General features: G+C 40.4%; 2 protein-coding genes and 3 long non-coding RNA genes across 7 annotated transcripts; 2 read left to right on the forward strand and 3 right to left on the reverse strand.

Moving 5' to 3' along the window:
- Window positions 1–494: 494 nt before the first annotated feature.
- LOC135340944 (uncharacterized) lies at window positions 495–10,457 on the reverse strand. Of its 2 annotated transcripts, none has more exons than XM_064537378.1 (13): window positions 10,350–10,445; window positions 10,224–10,272; window positions 8,258–8,599; window positions 7,924–8,211; window positions 6,943–7,227; window positions 6,780–6,895; window positions 6,527–6,725; window positions 6,163–6,465; window positions 5,813–6,007; window positions 5,704–5,758; window positions 5,520–5,580; window positions 5,063–5,140; window positions 495–874 (listed from the first exon to the last, which is right to left on the reverse strand). In XM_064537378.1, the coding sequence occupies exons 1-13, from the start codon at window positions 10,362–10,364 to the stop codon at window positions 704–706; spliced, it is 2,157 nt and encodes a 718-aa protein (XP_064393448.1). In that variant the 5' UTR covers window positions 10,365–10,445; the 3' UTR covers window positions 495–703. The 2 variants fall into 2 exon arrangements, with proteins under 2 accessions (XP_064393448.1, XP_064393456.1); XM_064537386.1 differs by lacking the exon at window positions 495–874 and adding an exon at window positions 1,532–1,854 and having other exon boundaries at window positions 10,350–10,457.
- Window positions 10,458–10,645: 188 nt separating this feature from the next.
- Window positions 10,646–12,700, reverse strand: LOC135342026 (uncharacterized). Its single transcript, XR_010396732.1, has 6 exons — window positions 12,168–12,700; window positions 11,862–12,055; window positions 11,674–11,816; window positions 11,425–11,539; window positions 11,147–11,365; window positions 10,646–11,076 (listed from the first exon to the last, which is right to left on the reverse strand). It is a non-coding gene; the product is annotated as an uncharacterized LOC135342026 (long non-coding RNA).
- Window positions 12,701–13,762: 1,062 nt separating this feature from the next.
- On the reverse strand, window positions 13,763–14,589 carry LOC135342147 (uncharacterized). The gene is made up of 2 exons (XR_010396769.1): window positions 14,041–14,589; window positions 13,763–13,951 (listed from the first exon to the last, which is right to left on the reverse strand). It is a non-coding gene; the product is annotated as an uncharacterized LOC135342147 (long non-coding RNA).
- A 2,516-nt stretch (window positions 14,590–17,105) lies between these two features.
- Window positions 17,106–18,847, forward strand: LOC135341835 (uncharacterized). The gene is made up of 3 exons (XR_010396664.1): window positions 17,106–17,231; window positions 17,328–18,479; window positions 18,531–18,847. It is a non-coding gene; the product is annotated as an uncharacterized LOC135341835 (long non-coding RNA).
- A 4,869-nt stretch (window positions 18,848–23,716) lies between these two features.
- Window positions 23,717–27,744, forward strand: LOC135340957 (uncharacterized). Of its 2 annotated transcripts, XM_064537407.1 has the most exons (9): window positions 23,717–23,820; window positions 24,249–24,596; window positions 24,648–24,932; window positions 25,523–25,810; window positions 25,863–25,939; window positions 25,991–26,189; window positions 26,237–26,542; window positions 26,731–27,018; window positions 27,314–27,744. In XM_064537407.1, exons 1-9 carry the CDS (start codon window positions 23,772–23,774, stop codon window positions 27,562–27,564), a joined length of 2,091 nt encoding a protein of 696 aa, XP_064393477.1. In that variant the 5' UTR covers window positions 23,717–23,771; the 3' UTR covers window positions 27,565–27,744. The 2 variants fall into 2 exon arrangements, with proteins under 2 accessions (XP_064393477.1, XP_064393467.1); XM_064537397.1 differs by having other exon boundaries at window positions 25,863–26,189.
- Window positions 27,745–27,886: the final 142 nt, after the last annotated feature.

Below are 27,886 nucleotides of genomic sequence, written 5' to 3' on the forward strand. Positions count from 1 at the left end.
TTACACTCACAAGCAATTAAAGTTGCTTGTACAGATTCGTGCAAACAACCTCTTTTAAAAGAAGCGGATGCGATTTCTGGGAAGACGACTATATATCTACGATGTATGAATTCACAATGCTCCTCGATTTCCCTTTGCAGTCTCGATCTACTCATCAGTACAATACAACAATCATCGCATTCAGTACTCGGTATTAATATACATCGATCAAGAGATTATATTCCGCATGTAATTAGTCACAGTATACTATATATATATATACTGCATGCTCAATAAGTTACCTGATCATGAGCTTAAGGAGTATGTTCACATTCAATTATTGCTATAGCCCTGGCTGTGAGTTTGAGATGCCAACCAACCGGTAGTAGGTACCTTCATTAGCATGGTGGTTTCAGCCCGGCCACATGGCAGCCCTGCTTTTCTGCAAGATAGGGGGAGGGGCTCCCTACATTGCACATGCAGGTTATCCTTATTTTGTTCAACCCACAATCAAATTAAAGGTAACCATTGTATAATATTAAAAAATGGAAGTGAAAATGTGTACAAAGCACAAATCATATAATTACAAAGAAGCTTACGATTCACAAATCGTATGTAGGCTAGCTATATCGATAATAATTGCTACTGTAACAGTGTCATAATAATTATCTTCTCACAATATTTTTTGTTTGTTCCTAACTACAAGTGTATAATGTCCGTGGACCTAATTGTCCTCATCGCCCTCACTCTTATCACTCTTCTTAAAATGCTCTATGGAAGCGTACTCCACAGCTTCATGTCCCTCTGCCCCACCAGTAGGAGTGACTGTGGCATCAACTTTCGCCTTATTCTTGTCCTTGGTGGCCATCTCCAAGTCAGCATAGATCAGAGCATTCTGAGAAAACGAAGAAAAGGGATTAACGTGACGTCACAGTCATACAATTTAATGTCACAGTCACAAAATGTATCGATATAACGTCATAGTACAATGTATCGACAAGACTGACATGGGTTTAACGTTATAGCTATAAGTGTATCATCAATAAGGTAATGTCAATAAACCCATAAAGTGCTAAGACAAAACAAAGTTGGTACTCGTGATTACTATTCACAATGCGGCTACTTTGTTGTGACTTGGTAATAAAAGAAGGGGCACAATTGTACGTCATTATACGGTCTGAGTGAGTGAAACCCCTCTTAGAGCAACCACTTCTAAAGAAAGGCCAACCATGATAAAGGACCCACGTCTACGTACCCAGGCCTCCAATGAACCAGTTTTGGTACAAACCACTACAGCAAAGTCCACAAATAGTTCTGAGTCCGCTCTATGAAGGGCTACTGGAGTCAGTGCATAATAGGTAACTCAATGAAAATCCTAGATTTATATTTAGGTAAAGGATAACACACAGCTACAGCTAGGAATGTCTGGTATAAATCTATACAAAGTCATGTGGGACGAGTTATATAGGGATTGGTAAAGATCACAATAATAAGACACTAATTTTGCAGCAGATAGACCATGCACATGTCAAGTCACTACATATAAAACCCAGTTATATACATGATAGACTCGTACATACACTATACTAGTATAAAAAATTGTTAATCTGGTAAGGTTAAACTAATGAGTTTCAGTTAATTAATGCTAATAATCTGCACGACCTTGTTTTTGCCTGAGCCAACACTAATAAGTTTCGGTTAATGTTAATCTGCACGACCTGCTTTTCCCTGAGACAACAAATCCTCGTACTCCCCCTCTGTTGTTGCTGAGGCCTGTGAGTCATCGATTCTCTGTCCCCATGGTTTCTTTATTTGCTCATAGGCAATATTCTTCTTAAGTACTGGAGCGAAAGCTTCGTTGGGCTGCTCAATTGCCTAGTAACATACCACGACCTAGGTTACACATGTACCTACTAACGAGGTGCACATTGCCTAGCAATATACCACATCTGTTAATAATTGGTGTAAGAGAAATATATGGCAGGAATGCCGAGTCGACAGCCTACAACAACATTCCACACTGTTACTGTAACATGAGTAATTAATCGATCTTGAAAGCAAAATCAAAATAATTCTAAGAGGACCTATATTATCTATCAAAAGTGTTTCTCACACTCGTGACTTATCAGACTTATCATTGAAACCTTAGCTATAAATAAGCAAACATGTTTATATAACGAATAATGGAAAAGGGATAATCAACGGAACACACCTTAAACAAACGCACTCAGACTAAGATATGCTCTTCTTTCACAACAAACAATAAAGAGAAGCTAGCTTATTCATTGTTACTAGATAGGAGCCCATGGGAAATCATCTTGTATGGGCTTCTGGTGTATGTTGGGTAATACTCTAATTATGTGGTGGCTTGGCTATATATAGGAGAACAACTGTTCTGGGAAAGACTATTGTACATGCATGCACTATCAGTGAGATCATATAAGCTTCAAAATTTTACCTTTTTGCGAAGTTAAGAAGCCATATATATTCTGAAAGTTGTCATTTCACACAAATAAGCCTACACGTATATTTGGGGCATACAAACCAGTGTACACTTCCTGACCACAGGGGAAGTTAAGACAGCACCTTGGCTCAGTGAGGCCACACACACTAGGGCAGTATCTTATAAGGTCTCAATTACATGTACTATTATGTTCTCCATATGTATCTGCTGAAATGAAAGCTCAAATTATTTAGCCTGCCCAGAGACTAGAAGTCTTTGAGATGAGCCCACTCAAACTGTGGACTAGCAATAACTAATTACTATGCCACACACGCACAAATGAACTAGCTCATAGCATATCCTGTTACATACGACTGGAAAAGCAACAAGAGGAGGCAATGCCTCTCCACAATGTATGCGCCCAGAGGAGGTTCGACAACCGTGCGCCTAGTATTATTTTTGTTGAATCAGCATTTTCATAAACTTGCCTTTAATGTGTTGCACTCCTCTCAGACTTATATGTAGTCCTATCTTGTATTGTTAGGTCTAGTTTAGTAATAGGAGCTCTAACTCTCAATAACATCTGTAAAGGCAAATTTTATGAAATGCTGATTCAATGCTAGGTGCATGGTTGTCGGACCTCCTCTGGTACATGGGTGTGCCATACCACCCCTATACATGTACTAGAGACAAGCACACACACTGCAGTACCAGTGTATATAAGCTATTGTACATATCAGTGAAACTGTATATGTCACATCGGAACTCATGTTATAAATACTCAACCACTGCAATTATACAAACTGTAGGAGCGATCAGTTTCAGAAACTATTCAAACAGGTAGAGTTTCTGTTGCCTAATGGTAGCATACTAATGGGAGCAACTCACAGTACAGTACAGTACAGTACATGCAGGCTTTAATTCAGTGTGTATGTAGAGTGTGCATGTAGGTTCCTAACTAAACTTTGTTGCTATTTCAATGTCTCGTAACAACAATCTGATATTTAGGGTCACATGTGTGCATACAGTACAGAGTTCTAAAATTAGATTAGAGGTATTTTTAGCCACAATGCTATGTATACTGAATGCCCACACATACACCTGTATAATAGTACACTAAACCAGTTGGCCAAGTCAATCATCTATAATCAATGAATGCAAATACAGAGGAACCTCTCACTTAATGTTGGATACACATGTTTATAAGGAGTCCTGATAAAGTGTTCTTCTATTGAACTTGATTCATCGTCTTGAATAGTACATAATTATGATGATAAAAATATGTACTTAATTAGGGCTCCACTGTACCGTAAACATGTGACAAATGTGGTTCAATTAAGACGCAAATTCTCACCCCCGTGGGTAAATATTGACAGTGATACTGAATACACCCCAGCCCACACACTAAGGGAACACGGCTGACAGCATCCTCTGGGGAATTTTGCAACACCCATGAATCCATTTAGTGCCTGGCAGTGATTCTAGTTATAGACCCAAATACTACGACAGATGTTTCTTACTAAAGCTGAGACTGCTTTATCAATCTATGTACTTGTACATGTACACAATGCTACACAATGGGGATGGGAATGTTCTTGTACTGATAAGACACTACAAAACAACCACCTTAGCAGAACAGTTTCAAGCAGTGAACTGACTTTATATTGTGGCCACACTGTAAGCTGGTCATGCACCCTTGAACAAGCCTGAGGGCGCATACATATTGCATAAAACTATAACATGAGGATTCAACCTAATGCAACCTATAAGCCATTCTATTGTAATGTTATGCCCAAGGGTGACTGTGACAAACAGATTTCATTGCATTGCACTAGTTAGGGGAATGCAGTGTTACAGGAAAGTTGGCATGTGAGGGAGGTGGGAATCACCATTGATAAGAAACACTCCAAAACAGACAAACATTTCCAAAGAATACATAGGTAGAGATATGAATGATAATGAAGTAGACAACATTGCCTTTGGGAACATTTCTATTCTCTGAAACACTTATCAACAGGCAGGCACACAAACAAGGAGACAACATATATCCAACAAGCTAGAATGATCACCCTATCAGGTTATACCCGGTCTCTCAACCATTGCCTCCCACAAACCACATAAGTGGTCACACAGTACTCCCTACATACCTCAAAGCACAGCTCAGGTGCACTGGGTTGTTGGTGCATGTGTACAACATGTGCAAAGCTCACTAGACCACGACAAATAGAATGTTGGTACAATGCAACTCCTAATAGGGAACTTATCACAGTAAAAAACTAACTGTTGTGCAATACCAGGGCAAGTTTTGGTGTGTGGATAGCAACTACAGGAAAGCATAGGGAAACATTGACACACAGAGCCAAAAGCACAAGGAATACAACTGACACGTACACACATAATTATTAGGGCAGCTACTAAGACTAGCTCATAATGTGAGCTGGTGTGCAAAGAAATCCTTGCACTATATTAGCACAAATTCCTCAAACATTTACTATTTAGTGTAACACACAGCTTTTAGCCTACCTAAGCAAACACTACAGACCACACACACACAACAAGCCACTAAACAGCAACAGTTCATACAAGTGTTTAACCAGAGCTAGACTAAGCAATAACACCTAATTTGTGGTCGTAACTCACTGAGTCTGGGCCAGCATCCACATCTTCATTCCCTGGAATCACGTCAGGTGACTTGTCAGCAGCAGCGGCTTCAGGGTTCTGAGTGGAGAGGTGGCTTATGAAACATTGGAACAAGAAGTGCTCACCATGCATGCTTAAGCGCACATACACGATTATAGTCGTATGAACTGCCCAATTATTGATTCGTACAGCTCAGGATACATGTAGTTACTTACGTTGAACGTATTGCGGTACAATAATTTTCGTACTGTCACAATACGAAAATATCCACCATATGAAAATAACTCGCTATTATAATACGGTATTAGTTCTCAAAAACACACATACATGTATATTGTGCACAGACATGTATTTGCAGATAGTTAACAGACTGCCCTTAACATGCGGCACTGATCAAGTCCCGTACTCCACTCACTACTAGAGGGAGCTATATTTGACCTTCCCCTAACGGACTGACCTTGAAGGTCTCAGTGGGGGGAGAATCAGATATAGGGTCCACCTGATCTCCATGGCTGGGACTGTGGGGGCAGTATATACTTAGTAGTAAAACTTGTTAAGACAAGATGTGTATGTACACGCATGTACCCACAAGTACTCTGTTCACAAAACAAACTGCTCAGTGCATACTACATGTAGCTCACGTCAGTTTGTCACTCTGTTCCTCCATTTCGTGTGATACCTTCATTCCTCCGGACTCTGAATAAATTTGGATTCGAAAGTGAAAAAGCAATACAGAGAAAAATCACTTACTTCTTGTCTTGCTCCAGTAACACAGTACAATGACAATGATGACCACAACTAGTACTAGAACAAACAGAAAACCAACAATGATTCCAGCAATACAACCTTCAGTACATCCTCCCTGTGGTGAAGTTGTCCCTGGTGATGAGGTTGTTAGGTCACTGCCGGTAGGAGACGTTGTTGGAGGTGGAGGGACCGTTGTTGCTGTAAGAATAATAAGTGGAACCAAAGAGCATGCAGAGGTGGTTGTAATATTCATTTACCAACACGTTTTACCTGCCCAGGCGTATAAAGTAGCCTTGAGAACTAACTTAGGAATTCTATACTCATTATAGAAGATTGGCCACTCTTCAACTTACGGAGAGCTGCAATTAAAAAATCTGCCACAAAAGCGTCCACATTTACTTCCGTCATGTCATTGCGACGCACAATGCGAACTGTGTAGGTGTAACTAGTACCAGGCATAAGACCTGAGAACATCACAGTGTACTCGTAGCTAGCAGAGAAGTTGGCTACAACTGGTGCAGTGTCGTTGGGGGTTAGAGAGGTGATGACTAGTAGCTGGTCTAGTCGATACTCAGTGATTGGTAGGTTCAGAGTAACAGTGAAGTTAGTACCAGATACTGTCCCTACATTCTGTGAAGTAATGTTTTGACCAGGAACTGCATGGGTGGACACAACATGCGCATCAAGCTAAAACGTGAATCAGAATGACAGGCTCACTTGTGAAATCACTCGATGCCATTTCCCTACAGTTTCCAGAGGTCAGTTGCACACACATCGTAAAAGTTTCTCCAAAGTCAGCATCATCAGGAAGAGTGACTTCAAATGACTCACCAGTAAACACTATGTTAGGTGTACAAGCCATGCCGACCCGATTGTACCCAATCATACGACTGGTGTTAACAATCTGAGATATTTCCTAATAAACAATTTATGGGTAAAATATTCATTCCACTTTTGTGAAAATACGTACTTGAACCATTCCAAAAAATACTTTCATCATGATGTTCATGGTTATGTTTGTCCCATTATTTTCCATGACCGTGCTGCTCAACCGATATACACCAGAAATAGTAGGGGTCACAAAATCTGTGAAAGAATGTAATACAGAATGTTAGGCATTTGGTTATTATTACCTGGTGCGATTAAACTGACATCTGCAGTAGAGTCTCTCCCAGCTAACAGTCCCATTGGTGTCATTGGTGTCACGGTGACGGATGTATTCATACAAAAAGGAAAACCTGAGTCATTCAATAGTTCTCTAGTCAAACAGGTAACGATATCAGTTGTGTTATAAGTCACTCCATTCCAACCAATAGAGTAACTTGTGATGCAATCAGGATAGTCGGTGTTAAGAGTTTGCTTCCATTGCAAAACTGTACTCTCCAATTTAGTACTCACATTGGAAACACCATTCACTCCTGAACAGAGAAATGAAACTGCCATTATACCATACAGCGGATTACTTTCATATGGCGTACATTTCGTATTATACATGTAGAGCATCATACGAATTAAACTACGAAATTATTCTATCGCATTCTATGAAGGTGACATAATTATTTTGCAAGATTAAATTTCTGCGTATGAGAAACATTTGTATCCACAATTAAATGGAAATGCAATGAATCCCATTTGTGAATACAGTATAAGCGGGTAGTTTTTGTTGGTGCAAATTTTCGTACGAACAACCATTTATGTATTTTTAATTTTCGTACAGCTCAGGATAGTTACTTTTTGTATGCTGCTCTTCAATACGAAATAATTATAGGAAAATTTCCACTATATACGGTAATTACAAACGCTATTAATCTCTCAACTTAATACCATTATAGCGGGAAATTTTCGATGTTTAGCTCGAGAGCCCTCAGAAGAAATGTTTACAGTTCTGTTGTAATACCCACATTTCAATGCCAGGAAACCACACCCACAAAGAGCTTTACATGTGAAATACTGGTGCGCGAGAGTTTCTCCCAGGTTTTAATTTTCGCGTTAACTGCTCTCGCGAGATCTCTCAAAAATTTCCCTCTATACGTTACCATTAAAATAATAGTGAAATAGTACCAGTGAAAATATGTCCGCTTAAGGTACATGGACTATGAGGCCAGGTTACATACCTGAGAGGTCAGCAGTGAAGCTGTAAGGTGCACTCGTATCTCCCGACACTCCACTAGGCGTGATTACGAACCCCACAAAGCTGTAACTATAGCCACACACATCCAAACCATCGACTGTCACAGGTGATGTAGAGCTTGACCCACCACTCACTGACCCATCGCCACCATCTTGAGTGGCATTGACCACATAGGTGGCAGCACACAGAGTATTATTGTCCACTGACAAGCTCACATTTGCCATGGACTGAGATATCTGCTCCACCATGGTGATGTTGGGAGTTGGAATGGCTGCACAAGAAATATTAAAAAGTAAAACATTAAGAAGCCATCTCACCTGCAACACTGATGTTTATACTGGCAAGTACAGACACTAATGCAGCATTTTGGCCAGACAAGCACTCCACTTCACCACTCAGTCCTTCAGTGGCAGTTATCTCGACAGTTGAGCTCAGTGTTGAACCACCACTGACCATGGTGACCGTGAAGGGAGCACAAATAGGAAGATTTGGTGATCCATGAACGACAAGACATTGAGCTGATACACCAGGAAGCCTCCACTCAGTAATAGCACCAATAGTGATGTTATGAGTACAAGTGATGGAGATGGGATCTCCTGGACAAGCTGTGACTACTCCATTGGTGGACTCAGGAGTTGACATCAAGCTACCAAATGCATCTGCAAGATGAGTAATAAGTACCAATTGATTAAGTACTGTGCCATAAAAATGTCTTTTAAAACCCTCAAAATTGCGTTCAGCCCAGCTGGGACCTAAATTATGCGCGTATGTTCTACAGCTGAGAATAGACATTTAGGTGTGGTCTAGCTTAGTTTCACTTGCTAGCTAGCTGTTCAAAAGTGTGAAGGAAGTCAAAGATGCAGGATGATTGTTGCAAGCACCAGAACAAATTATAGCAACGGTGTAGGCGCGGCCTCACAAATTATGCTAATGCTCACGTAACGTGGTGCTTAAATTATATTGTGCTGTAATTACATCAATTACGGTACCGTACTTATTCAATATAAGGTGACACTTAAAAAGTCAGAGTCGTTTCTTTTGGAAGTTGAACAATTATGTTGAAGTTCTGGTGTCGCATATTAGAGGGTCGGATCTAATTGGAGGTAAGTCGAGGCTACTCTATCATCCCCTCGATTATAGCCTGCAGGGTTTCATTAAAGATTAATTTTGGGGGAAGGTTTTTACGCAGGCCGCAAAATGTTTGGCCACTCCCACATTTGTTTCCCACACTCCCTATTACATGCTAGTGCATCACAGTATCTAGTAACATAATAACATCATAGTCAGTACTATAATGCTCATTAGTCCACACACATTTTGGGGGGAAGGTTTACCCCCACCCCACTAAGATGAAACCCTGACAGGCTGCTTAAATTATCGGTTATTTTCGAGGCACTAAATTTTTGCGGATTGCTCGAAGGTTCAAATGACCACCCCTACAGTACTAGAGAGGTTTCCGGAAATAAATGAGGTTCGAGGTCAATCCTCGAAAGCTGTGAAAATATACAGCTATATGCCTTGGTACATTGTTTCTAGCTGCCTGGAATTGAAGCTATGGTATTTAGGACACAAAATTAAACCAATTTGTCAACGCAGCAATCGCGAGGTCAGGCTAAGGTCGAGGGTGAGGGGTCCGACACCGTAATTTTTAGCGTACAAGATTTCAAAATCTCGAGATTTCAGAGATTTCAAAGATTTCACAGAGCATCACTCGGGTTGAAGATTTAAAGTTCTACCGTCATTCAACACTTGCACTAGTCATGCACCTCGGTCATGGATGCACTAGCACTTGGCACTTGCACTGTGAGCAGATGCAATCAAGGCATAGATGGGCGTGCCCGTCCCCTTTTTGTAGGTAGGCCACGCCCATCTAGTCAAGGCATGACACTGAGATTACAATAAGATTACGGAAAATGAGGTCAAAGGTGGGATTTTAGAGATTTCAAGATTTCGGGATTTCATGAGATTTCAAAAGTAGGTGTACAAGATTTCACGGAGTGTCAGACCCCTCGAGGTCGAGGGTGCGTAATTTGGAGGGTCACCTTAAATCGGTAACACGTTTTCACTATGTATAAATAAGGCTGTATGTCATGTAGAATTTAGAGAGACCTCTAGCTCTACAGCTAGCTGGACTCTCCAGATCCACTTTAATACCTGGGACATTTTTATCCACTACAGCTAAATCTACTCTATACTGCACTAGCCTTTTAGTAAAAAAATGACACAAGGCATATACATGTAGCTGGCTAGAGAAAACGCTTCTAGTTTTATACATAGGCTTACCTGATCCACTTGGGCAGCAGAGGTAGATTGACACAACCACCAGAAAAATCTAATGAAAAACAGAATAGGCCATCTTTAATATAATAACGCTGTATTTCCTATTCTAGTATTCAATCAAGTCTTTACCTTCATTCTTATCATCTCTAGCTAGCAAGGCTTACTGGCTTTTTTTAGCTACAAGCATAGACACTACTACACAGCCAAAAATTTCATTCTGTATCGGAACTGGCACAGTGTGTATCGGAAGTGGTTACAGTTGCATACAGATCATGTGATCATTTGTGAATCTGAACATTAGGGGAACAGGTCAGATTCAAAATGTGTGTACACTTATGTATCGTTTTGTAATCTGAGCTGAATCAGACTTGAAATTCTATCATTCTGAAACTGACTGTAAAGCTCTTTTAATAATAGTTTCAGAATTGTCATTATTTTAAAGGCAAAGTGATAGTACAGACAACAAATTAGCAATAGAATTGAAAGCACAAAAGTGATAGTAACAACATGAAAGCTACTGCGTCATGCAGTATACATTGAAACAATACAATTTATTCGTCCAGTCGTGCATGTATACAAATCTGTTTGTTGGAATTGTCTCTCGTTCGACTTGTAGGACATTGAGCGGTCCGTTACTGACAAATTCACAAGTGTCTGTACATTCATGTACTATTGACGTTTCAAGTAAAATGTCAACAGGGTAGACTCCAGTAATCGTATCCGTTAGGGTCAACAGTGGGCAGTCATACTCGTTGACAATTGGTTGTCCATTCAAGACGATGCCCTCAAATTTCTGGACCAGGCACATAGATGAATGGGATGCTAGTCTGAGTACATTTGCCACCAGTATACCATACTGCAGTGTTGTGTGTGTGGTAGAAGTGTGAGGTTGTGTCAAGTTGAATGTTAATTTGTAAAGTACGTACCTGTGACATGTTGTCTGTGGTGGCCAATTTAACAGATTGCCCACAGTGAACAAGTTGGCCAGCTTGTGACACAACACCTCCATATCTTTGGACATCATCCCGCAGGTTGAAGGTCTCAAGAAGATCCACAGACAGGTCAGTGGGAAGGCTTCCCAGGGTCATCACCTCTCCACCCACCTTAAGCTCAACACTCGAGAGAGATGCAGGCTGTACTTGTTTCTGTAATTTGTGTCATTTTGTATGCTTTCGTCGACTCAACATAAAAATGTGATAATTACCATTCTGAGTGCTCCTGGCTGGTATATCGCCTTGTGTTTGGGTGGTGTTGCTCCATTCAGAAACTTTTGGACCGCATTTGAATGGTACATGTGTACCAGTCCTAACCCAACGCTCCTGGATGGTAATATGCATACTGGTTACGCGGGAAAGGGGGGGGGGGGGTACGATCACTGTATATACAAGTACATGGCATAAATGGTACAAAATGGTTGAATAAAAAGTAATAACTGTAGCAAGCCAACAGCTACCTGCCAAAACTGAGTGTCGTTCCCCGTCACACACAAGCCTGATGTCTTCCAACACGGCAAAGCTGAGAGCAATGTCTCTACTTGACGCAGCTTTATTAGAGTATACATTGTAGTTTCTCATCTTTGAGTTGAAAGCCTCACACCTGCATGAATAATATTGATGTACAGTGGACAGTAATTTGTTATACCTTTCTGTGTTAAAAGATGATGGGGGACCAAACTCTTTCATACTTTCCGGAAGATGGAGTAGCAGGTGAACTTATTGTTTTTTCAGCATTTCAGGCATGTTTTCTTTTACGGTGGCCACAAAGTGCTGACATATCTGGTCATAGTCGTGTACTTTATCCTCGGTGAATGGTACACAGTAGGCAATTCTGAATACCTACATGTATACATGTACACGTACAAGTACAAATTTGCATTATAAGGTTATAAGGTCAGTCTGTACCATGTGCTCAAAGCTATATACTTGTAATGCGTACATGTGCATGTACCTTTGAAAGAGCAAGCCAAACTTTTCTCTCTCCTTCAGATATTGATATATGATTGCTGGACAATGGTGCATTGTATAAAGTAGATCTATAAGGTACTGAACAGCTATATTATTATACAAGTCATGTCAATGAGGAAAAAGTCTATAAAAAAAGTCTATATAATTATGTATAATCATGCTGTAACTTATACACTCACTTTTTAACTCATCTAATATCGACTGTAGGAGCTGGCTATCTGGGGAAGACATTTTGCTTTGTTTTATTATACTACATGTGCTCTCTCATGTGCTCTATTTTAAGCTTCTGGTCTGATACATAATCTCTTAACACATCAGATACTGTTCTCCGTTGTACACTTGTGTATCAATAAAAAACTAACAGTACAGTAATTGGCTGAAATCTGCTTCAGATACAATTTGAAAATACAGAATAGTTACTGATCCGCATGCATACAGTTCAGATACAAAACCGACTACATAACAGTATCAGATGCGGAACAATTCACTTCAGATACGGAAATGATTATTTTTGGCTGTGTACAAGGCTATTAAACAGCTTAAATTTTGGTTTACCAGTACCAGAGCATGTTGGTGACTCCCCGGTGGGAGTGACCCCCCCCCCGCCCCCCCGGTCATTCCAATGTGTGGGCATTGCTTGTTTGTTCCTCCCCACACATCCTATGTAGCATTAGCCTCTTTTATCTATGGCGCTATATTAGTGCCATAAATTCAAGGGGGGTATACTTTTTCATTAGGGGGTATACTTTTTTTATTAGGGGGTATACTTTTTCATTTGGGGGTATACTTTTTTTTATTAGGGGGTATACTTTTTCATTAGGGGATATACTTTTTTATTAGGGGGTATATTTTTTCATTAGGGTATACTCTTTTCATTAGGGGGTACACTTTTTCATTAGGGTGTACACTTTTCATTAGGGGGTACACTTTTTCATTAGGGTGTACTCTCTTTTCATTAGGTACACTTTTTTCTAGGGTATAAATTTTTTTCATGAGAGCAGTATAGGAGAACATTATTCAGTATACTTTTCAAAATTCACTGGAGCCCTGGGCTCCTGATAAATCGATGACCATTTCCAGAAGACATTTGACTTATTGACGACCTTTGACCTGAACACAAGAAATTCAGAGGAGGCTGGAACTACTTGACCTTAGTCAGTTAATTAATTAAGGTCACTAAATAGGATTTCTTCAAACTTCTCTTTCAGACTACTTCAAGTCTAGTTTTAGTGTCTATAAGTTTTAAAACGTTATTCTACAGGGGGGGATCAATTTTATTTCGCCAATTTTGTTCAAAAGCAGAGATAGGATAAAAGTTAGCTCTTGTACTAGCCTTGATATCGTGAGCGGCTTGTTCTCGAGGGAAACGCACAACTGGCTTTGACCATAGGATAGGCAACGCCCAGCACTTCCATTGGATGAGGCGAGCTGCTAAAAAGGGGCGTGTAATGAGCAAAAGGGGTGTGTGCACCAGTAAAGTTACTTAGCCTCGACTCCAGCCCCTTGAATAGTGGGCCTGGTATTTACTGTTGGCGCATGGGTGGACAATTAATTTATTATTTACCGTATTTTATCTCATTGAACGTTAAAACAGTATTTTATCTTATTGTGATAAAGAACAGAAAAAGGAGAGGCTACCTCTCTGTATATACTGTAGACAGAGACAGCTAAGTAAAACATCAGCTCTGTAGATTTATTCATTAACTTGAGGCTCGGATCGGATACACACTCAGCCGACAAGTTAATCTCATAAGAAATTAGTTAAACCTGTGGGTAAAAAATAAATGTGGATAAGTACAGTGGCTGTGACATAACATAATGTGAGGACTACTTATTGATTTACACAATAGATTTACCATTGAAAGCACTATCCATTAAATCACACTCAAGCAACAAGTCCGGATACACACTCAAGCAACAAGTCCCTCGGATCGGATACACACAAGTCCCTCGGATTGTAAACACATTCAGGCCACACAGTTCTCGGATCAGATACCACGTACTTACTCTGTGACCAATTTTCGGCAAAATATTTAATGTCACAACAATACTTCCTTCCAGAGAGAATGGCACTGAACGTCGAACAGACACACCAACACTTTGAAGATGGCTTCACTCAGAGAAACAAGAGGAGAAATCACCATCACAACACTTCTTTCAGAGAGAGGTGCACTGGTCCTGTCAAGCTTCACATCAATCAAGAAAGGGAGTGTCTGGAAAGCAGATGGACTTGCTCTGGGACTTGCCATAGCCGGTCGGTACGGTACCCACATAAACACCAGCGTACAGACACTTCAACGCCTCCAGCTGCTTGTCTTTCAAGACTAGACCTGGTTTTCCAACACAGGATAACGCGTACGCGAGAGCAGAAGAGAAGGTAGCAGCCATTACACAACTTGGACTAGATTTCTAAATGAAACGGATATCAATGTTTTACAAACTAATGCGGAATAAGAATACTGATAATTAGATCATGTTTGTCATAAATACTGCAATCTGATTGGTTAGAGGAAATGTTCTATCCAATTTAGAAAATCATGTACTTCAATAGAAAATCATGTACTTCACTTAGAAAATCATGTAGCAAAGATTAGATAAGAACATTCAAATCTGATTGGCTAAATACTCATGGTTGCTATGATCTAAAATGCTTAGACACTGTTTAGGAAGTTTCCACATGATTTAGAAGTCCTCAGGGCTAGTAGAACCCTCACTGCGTTCGGGATACTACAACCAGCCCTTTGGGCTTCTAAATCATGTAGAAACTTCCTAAACAGTGTCTAACTATTATATATACTGCAATTTACGATTACCCAGATTCTGGGTAATTCTGGCGCATGCGTAAACAGTGTATACCAGGCCGTCTTTCTCAGCGGCTTGGAATCGAGGCTAGTAGTTACTGTGCTCTTGATGTCACCAGATACACTTTAATAGATCATGTACAGTAAGAGCAGGAGAGGTACGCAAACTTTCTGGACTTCGGACAAACGTTTCATGATGCTGCTACTACTTCACTGCATTGAGAGCTGAAAAATATGCTTTGTTCCATGCAGTTATAAACACACTTTAATTTTGTGAACAAGCCGCTCACGATATCGAGGCTAGTACAAGAGCTGACTTTTGATCGTACCTCTGCTTTTGAACAAAATTGGCGAAATAAAAATTGACCCCCCCCCCTGTAGAATAACGTTTTAAAACTTACAGACACTAAAACTAGATTGAAGTAGTCTGAAAGAGAAGTTTGAAGAAAATCCTATTTAGTGACCCTAACTAAGGTCAAGTGGTTCCAGCCTCCTCTGAATTTCTTCTGTGTTCAGGTCAAAGATCGATCAATAAGTCAAACGTCTTCTGGAAATGGTCATCGATTTATCAGGAGCCCATAAATAAAGGGCTCCAGTGAAAAGTATACTGAATAATGTTCTCCTATACTGCTCTCATGAAAAAAATTGTACCCCCTAATGAAAAGAGTACACCCTAATGAAAAAGTGTACCCCCTAATGAAAAAGAGTATACCCTAATGAAGAAGTGTACCCCCTAATGAAAAGAGTATACCCTAATGAAAAAGTATACCCCCTATAATGAAAAGAGTATGCCCTAATGAAAAAGTATACCCCCTAATGCAAAAAAGTATACCCCCCTTGAATTATGGCACTAATATGGCGCCATATTTATCACATCGTTCAATAAGATAAAATACTGTATTAATCGTTCAGAAAGAAATAGACGTACAGGGATTTGCTGAGTTCTTGATATGGCAGTAAATCAACTAGCCTCGATTCCAGGCCGCTCTTCGCTCGAAGAGAGGGCCTGGTATCGACTGCTTGCGCATGCGCCACCTATTACCCGGAAAGTGGGTAATTCTGATACAGGGATTTGAGGAGTTCTTGCAACTGTAATGTCGAGAGCGGAAGTACCTGTCACGTGAACCTTGGTAACAAGATTGAATTTTGGCTCATTCTAAACCAATTTTTCTCCAATAGAGCCTATTCATTTTTGTTAAACTGGGAAAACAACGACTTACATCAGAAAGCTCTAAGAGCCTTTGGTAAAGGCTTTGCACCACAGTAGGTTGTCAGCTGAAGCTATCCTTGAGATTCTAATCGTTTTGTGAGCTACTACTTGCCCCAGCCTGCCCGTAAGCTGTTGAAAGTGTATCACTAGTCTCAGTAAAATCTCTCTTAGGCTAGCTCCAGCTGGATACACAGTTTGTGTGACAGACTAATAGTACACGATTGGGCTCAAGGATAGCTTTAGCTGTGGTGCAAAGGCTTGCAGATAATTATAATTATGCAGAGCAAAGCCTCCTGTATAGGCCGATTTTTTCCCAAAATAAACAGGCCTAAAGGCTTTATTGGAGAAAAATTGGTTTGAAATGAGCCATAATTACGTAACTGTTCACGTGACAGGTACTTCCGCTCTTGAATTACAGTTGCAAGAACTCCTCAAATCCCTGTACCATTGTATATGCTCAGTAAAACAATGACGTCACAACGAACGGAAGTGGATTGAAGAAAGTGGATAGAAGGTTTCTAGCCCGTGTGATAGCATTCTAATAGCTACCCTTAGCCTACTATGTTAACAAAAGACTCACAGCCTGCAACAGTGTGGATAACAATCCTCTGAACGGAGGGGAAGGCTGACAATAGCCTATATGGATAGGCCACGCCCATCTGACAGAAAGTCGACTCTATCAGAAAGAAATTGCTGCTGTAACCAATACAGCTCTGTCTCTAGCTAGCTAGCTATATAGCTCTGTGTCTGACTTTTAATATGAAGAGTATTCTTGTCTATATAGTGATTATGTTGTTCAGGATATAATTCGGGTAAAAATTCAGTTTAATGGAAAACATTACGGGAATATTATCCAATAATTTTGCGCATGCGCAAGCAGTCAGTAGCAGGCCTTGTGAAGGAGGCTATAAATCAACAAGCCCTGTTGCTTCAGCAACTTATACAGCTGTCTGGACAAGGTCAAAGGCAACCATTTATCCAGGTTAACACAAACAGCTCTAACAGCAGTAGCAGAACCACCCAACAAGCTGAAAAAGTGAGTTGGGTTTGTCAAATTGTATAGGGCCTAGGGAGCCTAGGTTTTATTATGTAGTAAATGCCTTTAATAATTCTCTCTCTCTTTGTTTTTCAGGCTCAAATTTACTCGTACAAAGTTAAAATAATAAATCCTCTCAAAAAGAGTGATGTTATCACCTGTGAGTTACATCATTTTAACAGCAAGTTTGAATCGGTTCTCTCTCTAAGAATGAAGTTAATTGAACATTTAAAAGAACACGTTCCTAGTACTGTTGATTTTAATATTATGAAGGTCAACAACATACCAAAGTATTGGTTGTCACTCCTGATGACCTCACGTTGATGTACACCAAGTTTTCAGGAGGACACCTCACTCTATGGTGTGATGGAAAGTTAGATGAAGCAGGAAAGAAGCGAAAAAGGGATGATGTGGATCCAAAAACAAAGCGGCAAGAGAAAGAGGAAGATGTTGACTCTATTTTCAAAGATCTCAAACGTAGGCATGACAGCAAATTTGACACACCCAAACTTCGCCTATGGGCAAGGATGATATGCTCCAAACTGCATGATGATTATGATAAGCCTCCAGATATCCCTGCTTTTTCTGGTGTTGTGCCAAAAAGGCCTAGGAGAGAGAGCCTCGGTGATGCTCTTTCAGATGTAGCTGTAGCCTCGATCCCAGGCCGAGTTTTCGCTTTTATAACGGTTAGGCGAACAACTGGGCCTGGTACTAGTTGTCTGCGCATGCGTCAGTCGTTCGTCAGATTCTGACGAATGGATATTCTCGTTCACTTTCGTGACATTTATATTTGTGTACTATCGTGTACTAGAAGTCAGTTCCCGTTTTATCATTATTGGAATCGATTGGAATCGATTGGAATGGCTCTTAGCTGAAGCTTCTCTCTTCTCTGAAGCTTATTCTGAAGACTGAACAACAAGGGAAGAGGTATAAAGCTTTGTCAAGCTTGTTAAGGTCAGATATTTTTGTGTGGGCCCTATGGCCGGCTATGCTATCAAGTCTTGTTCATGTTTGGCAAGAATGTAGGTAGACTATAGTTTCATCATTAATATGGTGGATCAAGTGAAGAGTGTGAGCTAGAGAACTTGGTGCTGCCATCATCAGCTCGTCGACAATGACACTATAATCGAGAAATTTCTACACATATTTAAAATGTCTACTTCTCTGTACAGGAGCAATGGCTAATATCCAGCTGTCCCAACAGTGCTCCTCTTGGCTATACTAACGGACGAGACTGGACAGTTTGAGGTAAGGGTTTAACCGTCTTTGGTTTCTTTTAATATTGTCCTATACTCACAGACACAGGACTGGAGTATGACCTGCTCATTCGAGCGTTGCTGGGTAGCTCAGAGACATCAAGAGAATCTACGTTTTCTCAAGCAATGAGTTACGAGTTGGGGCCTAGAATCAGAGAAGTCCAGCAGCCTGCTAAATCTTTTTGAAACGTAATTTGAAGGCATTCAATCATCCTGAAGTTGCCCTGGGTCACTGTAATTGTGCTGCAGCACAACTGGCAACTCCCCAGGCCTTTGTGAAGCAGCTCCCTATGTGCATCTTTTGTGTACTCACTCTGTGCATTTTCTGTGTACAAATTTCTATTATTGATTTATTAAATATTTTTGCCGACCACAAATATACAATGAAAATTTGACGCATGCGCAGACAACTAGTACCAGGCCCAGTTGTTCGCCTAACCGTTATAAAAGCGAAAACTCGGCCTGGGATCGAGGCTAATGTAGCTGTTGCTATCACTAAAGCTTTTACTAGCTCTAATGATAAAGTCGTCGGAGAGCAAGTTGCTGCTGCACCCTCAGTCACAAATACAGTAGACTCTCGTTAATCTGGTCACCCTTGGGACCATGCAGCTTGGCCGGAATAGCGAGGTGGCTGCGAAATAGCCGCAGCTTAAAAACGACCTTACCTCGAATCTAATGACTACTTTTGCGGTTCTTGTCTCGAGGATAATGTAAGATAATAAATCATTTTGTTCTCTATTTAAGTGTAATTCAATTTTATTTGCTAAACCACACCCAAAACGTCATATCCGGCCGTAATACACGTATAAAATTACATTGCAACGGATGACACGGACGGAGTATCCGGAATTCCTTATAGTATACGGAATGTATTGCAATAATAACAGTAACTATGTGTGAGTCATCAGATAACTGAAGCTTCCAGTCCAAGTTCTTCCAGTGCTAACTGATTCTCTGCGCAGGGAGAGCCAAGAGTAGAGATGTCAGACCGGAAGTAGTGCGTGGGCGTATTTTCGTACAGTAATTCAATGGTAAAAAACGGGACTAGAAAGTGAGTGAACAAGAAGGGCTTTCCGCAAGCCCTGGAAGAGTCTAGCAAACAACAGCTGTTCCCAGGGGTAAAAAATAGCGTAGAATTTGATTTTTATAACAGTTTTTTATGATTTTAGCATTTGATGCTTGTTTTGTGTGTGATTTTTTCTCAAAGGTGATCATCATTTTGGCAACCAAACATGAAAATGAACAAAAACACAAGTGAGCATGTCTTTCATCTCTAACTCTCTCCAGATTATGCAAAAAGTTGCTACAATAAGCTTTTATTTCTTGCGGAATCACATATTGCATGGATAGATGGGTGGAGCTGAGAATAGAAATGCAGTAAAATCAAGCCAAGTGTACCAATAGCTGTATTTATTTCTTAGAAGTTCTTAGAAGTTACTGAAAGTAATTATTGAAGCAATCTGAAAGCCTCTGTTGAAAAGAAACAAGAAAGATTGGAGAGAATTCCAGGGACAACAATGTAATCTACCAAAACTATTAAATTGCAAGAACTGATTCAATTTGCACACAAAAAAGACAAGAGTAATCTACTGTATTAATTAGAAGCTGTCAACAGAGTTGTATCATAGATTTATAGTTGTATAGCCTTAAATCTACATCACACTAAAAACGAATTATTTAGACCAAATGAAATTGACAGAAAAGTTGCTTATAAAGATCAAGAAACAGATACAAGCGTAAGGTGGACATTGATGAGAGTTCTGAAACATGATACAATATACTGAAAAGATAGCATGGTTACTTTAATCCAAAAGAACTCTCTGAAGCAGGAGACATCATACTATTATAGGGACATCATAAAGATATACATTACAGAAACATTATAAACTTCATAAAATAGATATCAAATGGTTATAATGTTAACTCCTGAGTCCTGAGTGTCCATTTCATACTTTTTTAAAAGAGAATAGACTAAGCGGTTCAGCAGATATGCTAACTTTAAGATCATTTCCGGTATTAACAACAAATTTCATAAGTCCCGCCCAAGTACATTAAAATGCGGTAAATTTTTGTACGAATTTTTCCCTGACTAGTGTTCTTCAAAACGCTGTATCTCTGCATTTGCTTGACCAAATCCAGTGCAGTAAAGTTTTTCTGGTTTGCCTAGAGTGTTCAAAAGAGATAGTAATACATAGGAGTTAGAAATAGCAAAAATGAAAATCGGTCTGACATCGCTACCAAGAGAGATGTTCATGAATGAAAGTGGAGATTCAGAAATAATATTAGAACCTGACAAATCTAGATCTAGCTACATGTACGTACACTGCTGACTTAATTTTGTGATTGTATATAGCCGCACAGCATGTATGCACACAGAATATTATATAGGCAGGCATCCGAGATAGACTTAGTAATAGACAACTAAATGGACAACTAAAACTGATTTAAAGTTGAAGGAGGATTCTTCTTCGTCTTATCGCTACTTGTGCTCGTACACTTGTTTGTTAGTCTTGCATCAGGGAATAATTATGCTCCTTTCCGCTTCCTCTGGTGATAGAGCATTACCCAAATTAAAAATATGTATGTTAGAATGCACATAATAATTTACTTCGGCCGCTGTACGATCATGTATGCATTATCATCATACAGTACCGTAAGACCTCGATTTAAGGTGACCCTCCAAATATGCGACACCCAGGAGCTTCAGTAATTTTCTGACCTCTAAAAGTAGCGACAGCTGCGTTGACAATTATTTTTTAATGTCGCGTTCTAAATAGAGGTAAATGTAGCCACTCCCTAGCCTCGATTGTAGCCCACTGGAAAATCAGTGTTTTTAACTCTTTCCTTGGCAATCTGTTGTAGAAATTACAACATTGGGTAAGGAATCGTTATGATGAATTAGATGAAGTTGTATGTGAGCTCCTCCCTGACAAACAAACTGTAGTCTAGGTAACCGCCTTATCAGTCAAGTAGGCTAAAAATCTGTGTCCTTTGATGTAAGCTTTGATGTCTCTTTGTGCATATGAAAAAAAAAAAGAAACCTTTGACTAGCTAGGAAGAGTAGCAGCAGTAGGCAGCAGTAGTAGTAGCAGTGCAAGCAGGACTAGACTAGATTAAAAAGTTGGTGGAAAGAATAACTTACCGTTTGGACGTCACCTGGCTGCCAGACTTTCATCTGGACTCTTCCCCCTGAGTAGCTGGCCTTTCTCTAAGCCACAAAACTGAGCAAGAAGCTGAAGAAGCAGCTAGACAGAGACATGTACCTAGCCTTGAGAATTGGGAGGCGTGGCTCAACTAGTTAGCCCAGCCCAGAGGAATTGTTACCGTGGGTACTGAACAACCGTAGAAGTAGGGCTACCCCTGGCTTTACTGAATTAACTAGCTGTGTCTGCTGTCTAGTTGGACCAGATTTAGCTAGATAATGGGGTAGAGAATAGTTGAGCGGTGCTGTGTGTAGCTTGAACTGTACAGAATCTAGTAAGCACCCTATGCACTGATAACTCGTCAGAATGGAGGGTATGTTCTAGGGATCTGGACAGCTGTACATCCAAAGGAGCCAGGGAGTGCCAATCATCTTCTCCCAGTCTCTGACACGCTAAACAAAAGGAGCTAGAACTGGGAGTCCCAGCTAGAATTGCTAGCCGGATCTAGACTAATAGAATGACTTGGAGGCGTGGTGAGGCCGGATCCACACTAATTGATCGACCTAAAGACGCTCCTGTTCCAGATTTCACGAATGGCAAGGAAAGGGTTATGCGGCCTGAAATCGAGGCAAGTAGACTCTGTAAAGTTACCTCTAATTAGATGCGACCCTCTAAATATGCGACACCTGGACTTCAATATAATTTTTCAACCTCCAAAAGATGGACCTCTGGCTTCGTAATTATTAAAAAGTGTCGCTTTAAATCGAGATCTTATGGTACATTTGTATGAGTAAACATTTTCACCACAAAAGACACACTTTCCTGAAATAACAAAACATTTACTGAGAGTCAAAATAGATTCTCCCAGTATAAAGACATCTATATTATTGAATGACCACATCATTTAAGTGATGGAGCTTTTTGTTGGCAAGATCGCCTAACCACAAGATGAGTACCGTTAAACACCTAAATTTGACCTATCATTTAGTTTGCTGCTAGCCTTATACATTTCCTTAAGTGCTGAACACATTCTCCTGGTACTTCACTTCATAGACTAACAGGAAAGCAAAGCGAAATGTTCCAACCATAAACCCAACCAAAGATCGCCTAACCACAAACTTGTCACCTAGTAAGTTACAGACAAAAATGAGCTCCAAAAGGCTATCCACTAATAATGCAGGCTCAATATACATGCTCTATGATAGACTTACCTCCCACCTACGAGTACAGCAGACCTTCTCCTCAACTGAAGCCACAAGTGCGCAGCTGTGCAAGAAAAACAACACTAAAAGTGTCCATTTCTGCAGCTGGTTGCCGTTGCAGTGAGTGAACACGAATATTCCGTAATCTACCCGTATACTACCTACGTTTCACATCCACGGAGTGTACAGTATCTATGGTACCAGTTTCATCAACAAAAATGAGCATTTCAGGACTGTATACAGACATATCTGTAATATACTGTTGCCTTAAGCACTCATTTCGTTGTAAGGCACATGTTTGTAGTCTTTGGTGTGTAAATCCATTGGCATGTAAGAATCTACATATATACCTGAAATACTCATATCTAAATACAACTGTGAATCTAGCTCACTTTGAATTTCACGTAAAAGAATGCCTGGTCTGTCCAATACAAGCTGAAAAATTAGTTGTTCAATAGGTGCAGTGATTTTTTGATGAGCCTTCTCTTTAGGATAGGGTTTCTTGCTAACTTCTCCAGTTGCATGAAACAGATCTAGCGTTCTGGACACTGTAGACTTATCCACACAGAGATTCTTAGCAATTTGAGATATAGAAATCTGAAGTGCCTCCTTTTGCCATACCATCCTCCAACGAATGTCCTCAGAATAGGCGCTGCTTCTCTTCTTTTCCGAGGAAGTCATGTTCAATGCTCAATAAAGTCTGAGATCAACGTATAAATTTGAAACTTGGCGCTGAAACAGTTAAGAAGAGACTCCGCCTACATCGTGACATCAACTTCCGCTCTGGCTTCTTGTTTGCAAGAACACTTCAAATCCCTGACTACGGATGACGCGTTCCAGCCTCCTACCATGTAGATGGGCGTGCCCATCTGTTACACGTTCATAAAAATTCTTGTGGATCCATGTGATTTTCCAAACCAGGCCTAAAATGAGATCAAGATGAACTTCTTGCTGCATATGCTCTGTGCAGTTGTATCTTTTAAACAACGTGAGTGCTGCTCTTTTTGCTGTATGGTAGATTTACATGAATAGTTATGCACCTATCAATGCAAAGCCCCACTACCATAGATAGTATGCCACTACCCCCCTCCGGTGAAGAGGGGACTTTGTGGGAGCTTTGTTAGTAAAACCTAGTACCTAGCCCTGGGGGTGGGAACTTTGTAAAGTCAGTATATCATAGCTGTTTGTCTGTATTGCAATTATTATTGTGTTCAACTGTCATGCCCCGGGTATTTTCCAGGGGTTTGTCAAATAAAATTGCCCAGGGGGAGAGTCCTTTGCACCTCATAATTGACAAAGCTCCCCCTTGTCCCGGGAGGGGGGTAGTGGGGCTTTGCATTGATAGGTGCATTATAGATCTACGTAGTCTACTAAGTCTTAGACTAAGAACTGATTTCCACTCCGCTGGTCATTCAGATGCTGTTGCAATTGGTAGCTTGACGTCAACTCCTGAGTCCACCAATGGAATAGTCACAGCTTGTCTAGGAGATCCCATCTCCATCACTTGTACTCATAACATCACTATTGGTGGTATTACTGAGTGGAGGCTTCCTGGTGTATCAGCTCAATGTCTTGTCGTTCATGGATCACCAACTCTTCCCATTTGTGCTCCCTTCACGGTCACCATGGTCAGTGGTGGTTCAACACTGAGCTCAACTGTCGAGATAACTGCCACTGAAGGACTGAGTGGTGAAGTGGAGTGCTTGTCTGGCCAAAATGCTGCATTAGTGTCTGTACTTGCCAGTATAAACATCAGTGTTGCAGGTTAGATGGCTTCTTAATGTTTTATTTTTTAATATTTTTCTTTATATACAGCCATTCCCACTCCCAGCATCACCATGGTGGAGCAAACATCTCAGTCCATGGCAAGTGTGAGCCTGTCAGTGGACAACACTCAGTGTGCTGCTATCTATGTGGTCAATGCCACTCAAGATGGTGGCGGTGGGTCAGTGAGTGGTGGGTCAAGCTCTACATCACCTGTGACAGTCGATGGTTTGGATGTGTGTGGCTATAGTTACAGCTTTGTGGGGTTCGTAATCACGCCTAGTGGAGTGTCGGGAGATACGAGTGCACCTTACAGCTTCACTGCTGACCTCTCAGGTATGTAACCTCATAGCCCACACTAGCCTCCTTCGCTGGCCTCCCCTGAAGAGAAGGCCTGCTACTGACAAATTTATTGGCTATTTTTTTCCTATAAAAAGTCATACACACAGCTATATACTATAGCTAGCTAGCTAGAGAGAGACAGAGCTGTATGTTTGTTGTACAGCTATTTTCTTCTGATAGAGTCAGTAGCAGTAGTATAATTATATATATAGTAGTAGTAGTATAGATGGGCGTGGCCTGTCCATACGGCTAGTGTCAGCGTTCAGACAATTAATTGTTATCCACACTGTTGTATAGGCTGTGAGTCTTTTGTTAGCATACGCTACGGGTATAGCTATCAGAATGCGATCAGGCTATAAACCTTCAATCGAACTTTCTATCTACTTCCTTCAATTTATTTCCGTTCGTTGTGCATGTTGTGGCCATCATTGTTTTATAAGCATACAGGTTGTTATCCTGTGTTAGCCGGTATCTGGGTAATGATAGCGTACGCGCAAGCAGTTGATACCTGGCCCACTCTCCGAGGAAGCGGCCTGGAAACGAAGCTAATCCCACACACACCTTCTTCATTCTATTTTCTGCAGGAGTCAATGATATTATTTCTAATGTGCATACCAACTCGGAGAGGACAGTTTTGCAATGGGATCAACTGACTAACATTGACTATCCTGATTGCATCACAAGCTACTCCATTGGTTGGAATGGAATAACTTATAACACCATTGATACTGCCACCTTCGTGACTAGAGAACTACTGAGAGCCTCAGGGTTTCCTTTCTGTACCACTACATCCGTCACCGTGACACCAGTAACTTCAATGGAACTGTTAGCTGGGAGAAACTCTACTGCAGATGTCAGCTTAATCTCACCAGGTATAAAACTATATCTAGTAAGATTGTGTACATAAACTTTAGTACACCACAGATTTCATCACCCCAACTATCTCTGGTGTGTACAATGTGAAGGTGACCAACAGAACAGTATTCACTGGAATGGTGCAAGTACGTTTAATTTATGTTTCATTTTTTATAGCCTTTCCTTTTGTACCTCAGGGAATATCTCAGATTGTTAACCCCAGTCGTATGATTGGGTACAATCGGGTCGGCATAGCTTGTACACCTAACATAGTGTTTACTGGTGAGTCATTTGAAGTCACTCTTCCTGATGATGCTGACTCTGAAGAAACTTTTACGATGTGTGTGCAACTAATCTTTGGGAACTGTATGGAACTGAAATCTATCGATTTCACTAGTAAGTCAAACATTTTTAATGTCATCTTGTATCTCCCACCTATGCAGTACCTGGTCGAACCATCACTGCACAGAATGGAAGAATGGTGTTGGGTACTACTAACTTCACTGTTACTGTGAATCTACCAATCACTGAGTATCAACCGGACCAGCTACAAATTGTCATCTCTCTAACCCCCAATGACACTGCACCAGTTGTAACTGACTTCCCAACTAGCTACCAGTACACTGTGATGTTCTCAGGTCTCATGACTGGCAGAAGTTACATTTACACAGTTCGGGTTGTGCGTCGCAGTGACATGACTACAGATGTAGTGGAACCTTTTGAGGGATCGTTCACAATTGTAGTTCTCTGTAAGTTAATTGCTGTGTACAGAATTTGTCATAGCAAACAAGGGAGCTCCCAATGAGTATATAATTTATGCAATTGAACATTAATTTTGTCTGTAGCTACAGTACAACTTAGCGTATAGCAAGTCCTTGTACCATTTAGTAACCCTATAATTATGTTCTTTGAAGGAATGATATTTTTTTTCTTGTAGTCCCACCTGTAACAATCGCTAGCAGTACTGGACAGCCAACATCAGCTTACACGATCACTCTAACCCTACCCGAGATCAATTATCCTCACAGTGAACTCATCATAATCTCTACCCTCACTCCAACTGATTCTGTACCAATTACCGATGACTTCCCGTTTTCCTCACAATACTCCGTCACCTTCAATAGACTAAGTGATGGTGTGGTATACTCCTATTCCATCAGGGTTGTGCTGCGGACTAACACCAGCCTGGATGTGTCCATTCCAGTGACAGGCTCATTCACATTGAGTAAGCATCGAGTTACTGGGTTTGATTATGAATGCATTTGTACATATGGCATATTTGTTTGTTTTTTCTTCTTTCAACAACTTTGAGCAGATGTTTACATGTCAAATAATAGTTCAATTTGAACTTTAATATTCGTTAGGGGGCACTTCCAAACCACTTTTGCATTTTTGGAAGTGCCGCCTTACTGATGCAAAATTCACTACAGTCCTGACGAAATACGTGTACACTTAACGCATGACCGATTTTCAGCAGGCATCAATGTCATATTGTATACTCGTTTATAACTTCTTTACAGTGACATCTTTCTCAACTGGAGCTGCTGTTGCCCTCACATTTGTCCTGACGTTCCTGTTGACCCTGGTTATTGGAATCTCCATTGGTGTCTTCATTGTACTGACAGTGAACAAGTATAGGAGGTCTGAGAAGGTAACTCTACAAACTGACACTGAAATGATACCACCACCTGTGATATATGAAGAGCCTGAGGCCATTAAACCAGATCCCCTCACTCAGGGGAATGCTGCGTATGGAGAAATAGTTTACTGAACTTCACTTTTCACAAATTACATGATGCACAATAATTTAAGTACATGTATAGATTTACCTTCATATTAAACACTATACATAATTATTAGCAAATGAATTCATGTATAGATCTATAGTATACACCCACAATCATGTAAAAGCGATGTAATGTCATTTTGTGCGTACAATCAAATGCAGTCAAGTTCATAGTTAGTGTAATTGACAGAAAAGAAGTACCTATATGCACATAATTATAGGGATGAATATAGGCACAATCAACATTGAAGGTCCATTAAAAGGTTTGTTCATGTATAGGGCCGTTAGGCATTGCAATAAGATTCTA

This window comes from Halichondria panicea, chromosome 1, assembly GCF_963675165.1.
Source record: "Halichondria panicea chromosome 1, odHalPani1.1, whole genome shotgun sequence".
NCBI lineage: Eukaryota > Metazoa > Porifera > Demospongiae > Suberitida > Halichondriidae > Halichondria > Halichondria panicea.

Excerpts from the sequence above, each read along its gene's own strand:
- LOC135340944 (XM_064537378.1), bottom strand. Across the intron at positions 6,008-6,162 it reads TTTTTTAATTGCAGCTCTCC|CAACAACGGTCCCTCCACCT; the intron begins GTAAGTTGAAGA and ends TTATTCTTACAG. Across the intron at positions 5,141-5,519 it reads CCCCCACTGAGACCTTCAAG|AACCCTGAAGCCGCTGCTGC; the intron begins GTCAGTCCGTTA and ends CTCTCCACTCAG.
- LOC135340957 (XM_064537397.1), top strand. The coding sequence starts at position 23,772 with ATGAACTTCTTGCTGCATATGCTCTGTGCAGTTGTATCTTTTAAACAA. Across the intron at positions 26,543-26,730 it reads GTTCACAATTGTAGTTCTCT|TCCCACCTGTAACAATCGCT; the intron begins GTAAGTTAATTG and ends TTTTTCTTGTAG. Across the intron at positions 27,019-27,313 it reads GACAGGCTCATTCACATTGA|TGACATCTTTCTCAACTGGA; the intron begins GTAAGCATCGAG and ends ACTTCTTTACAG.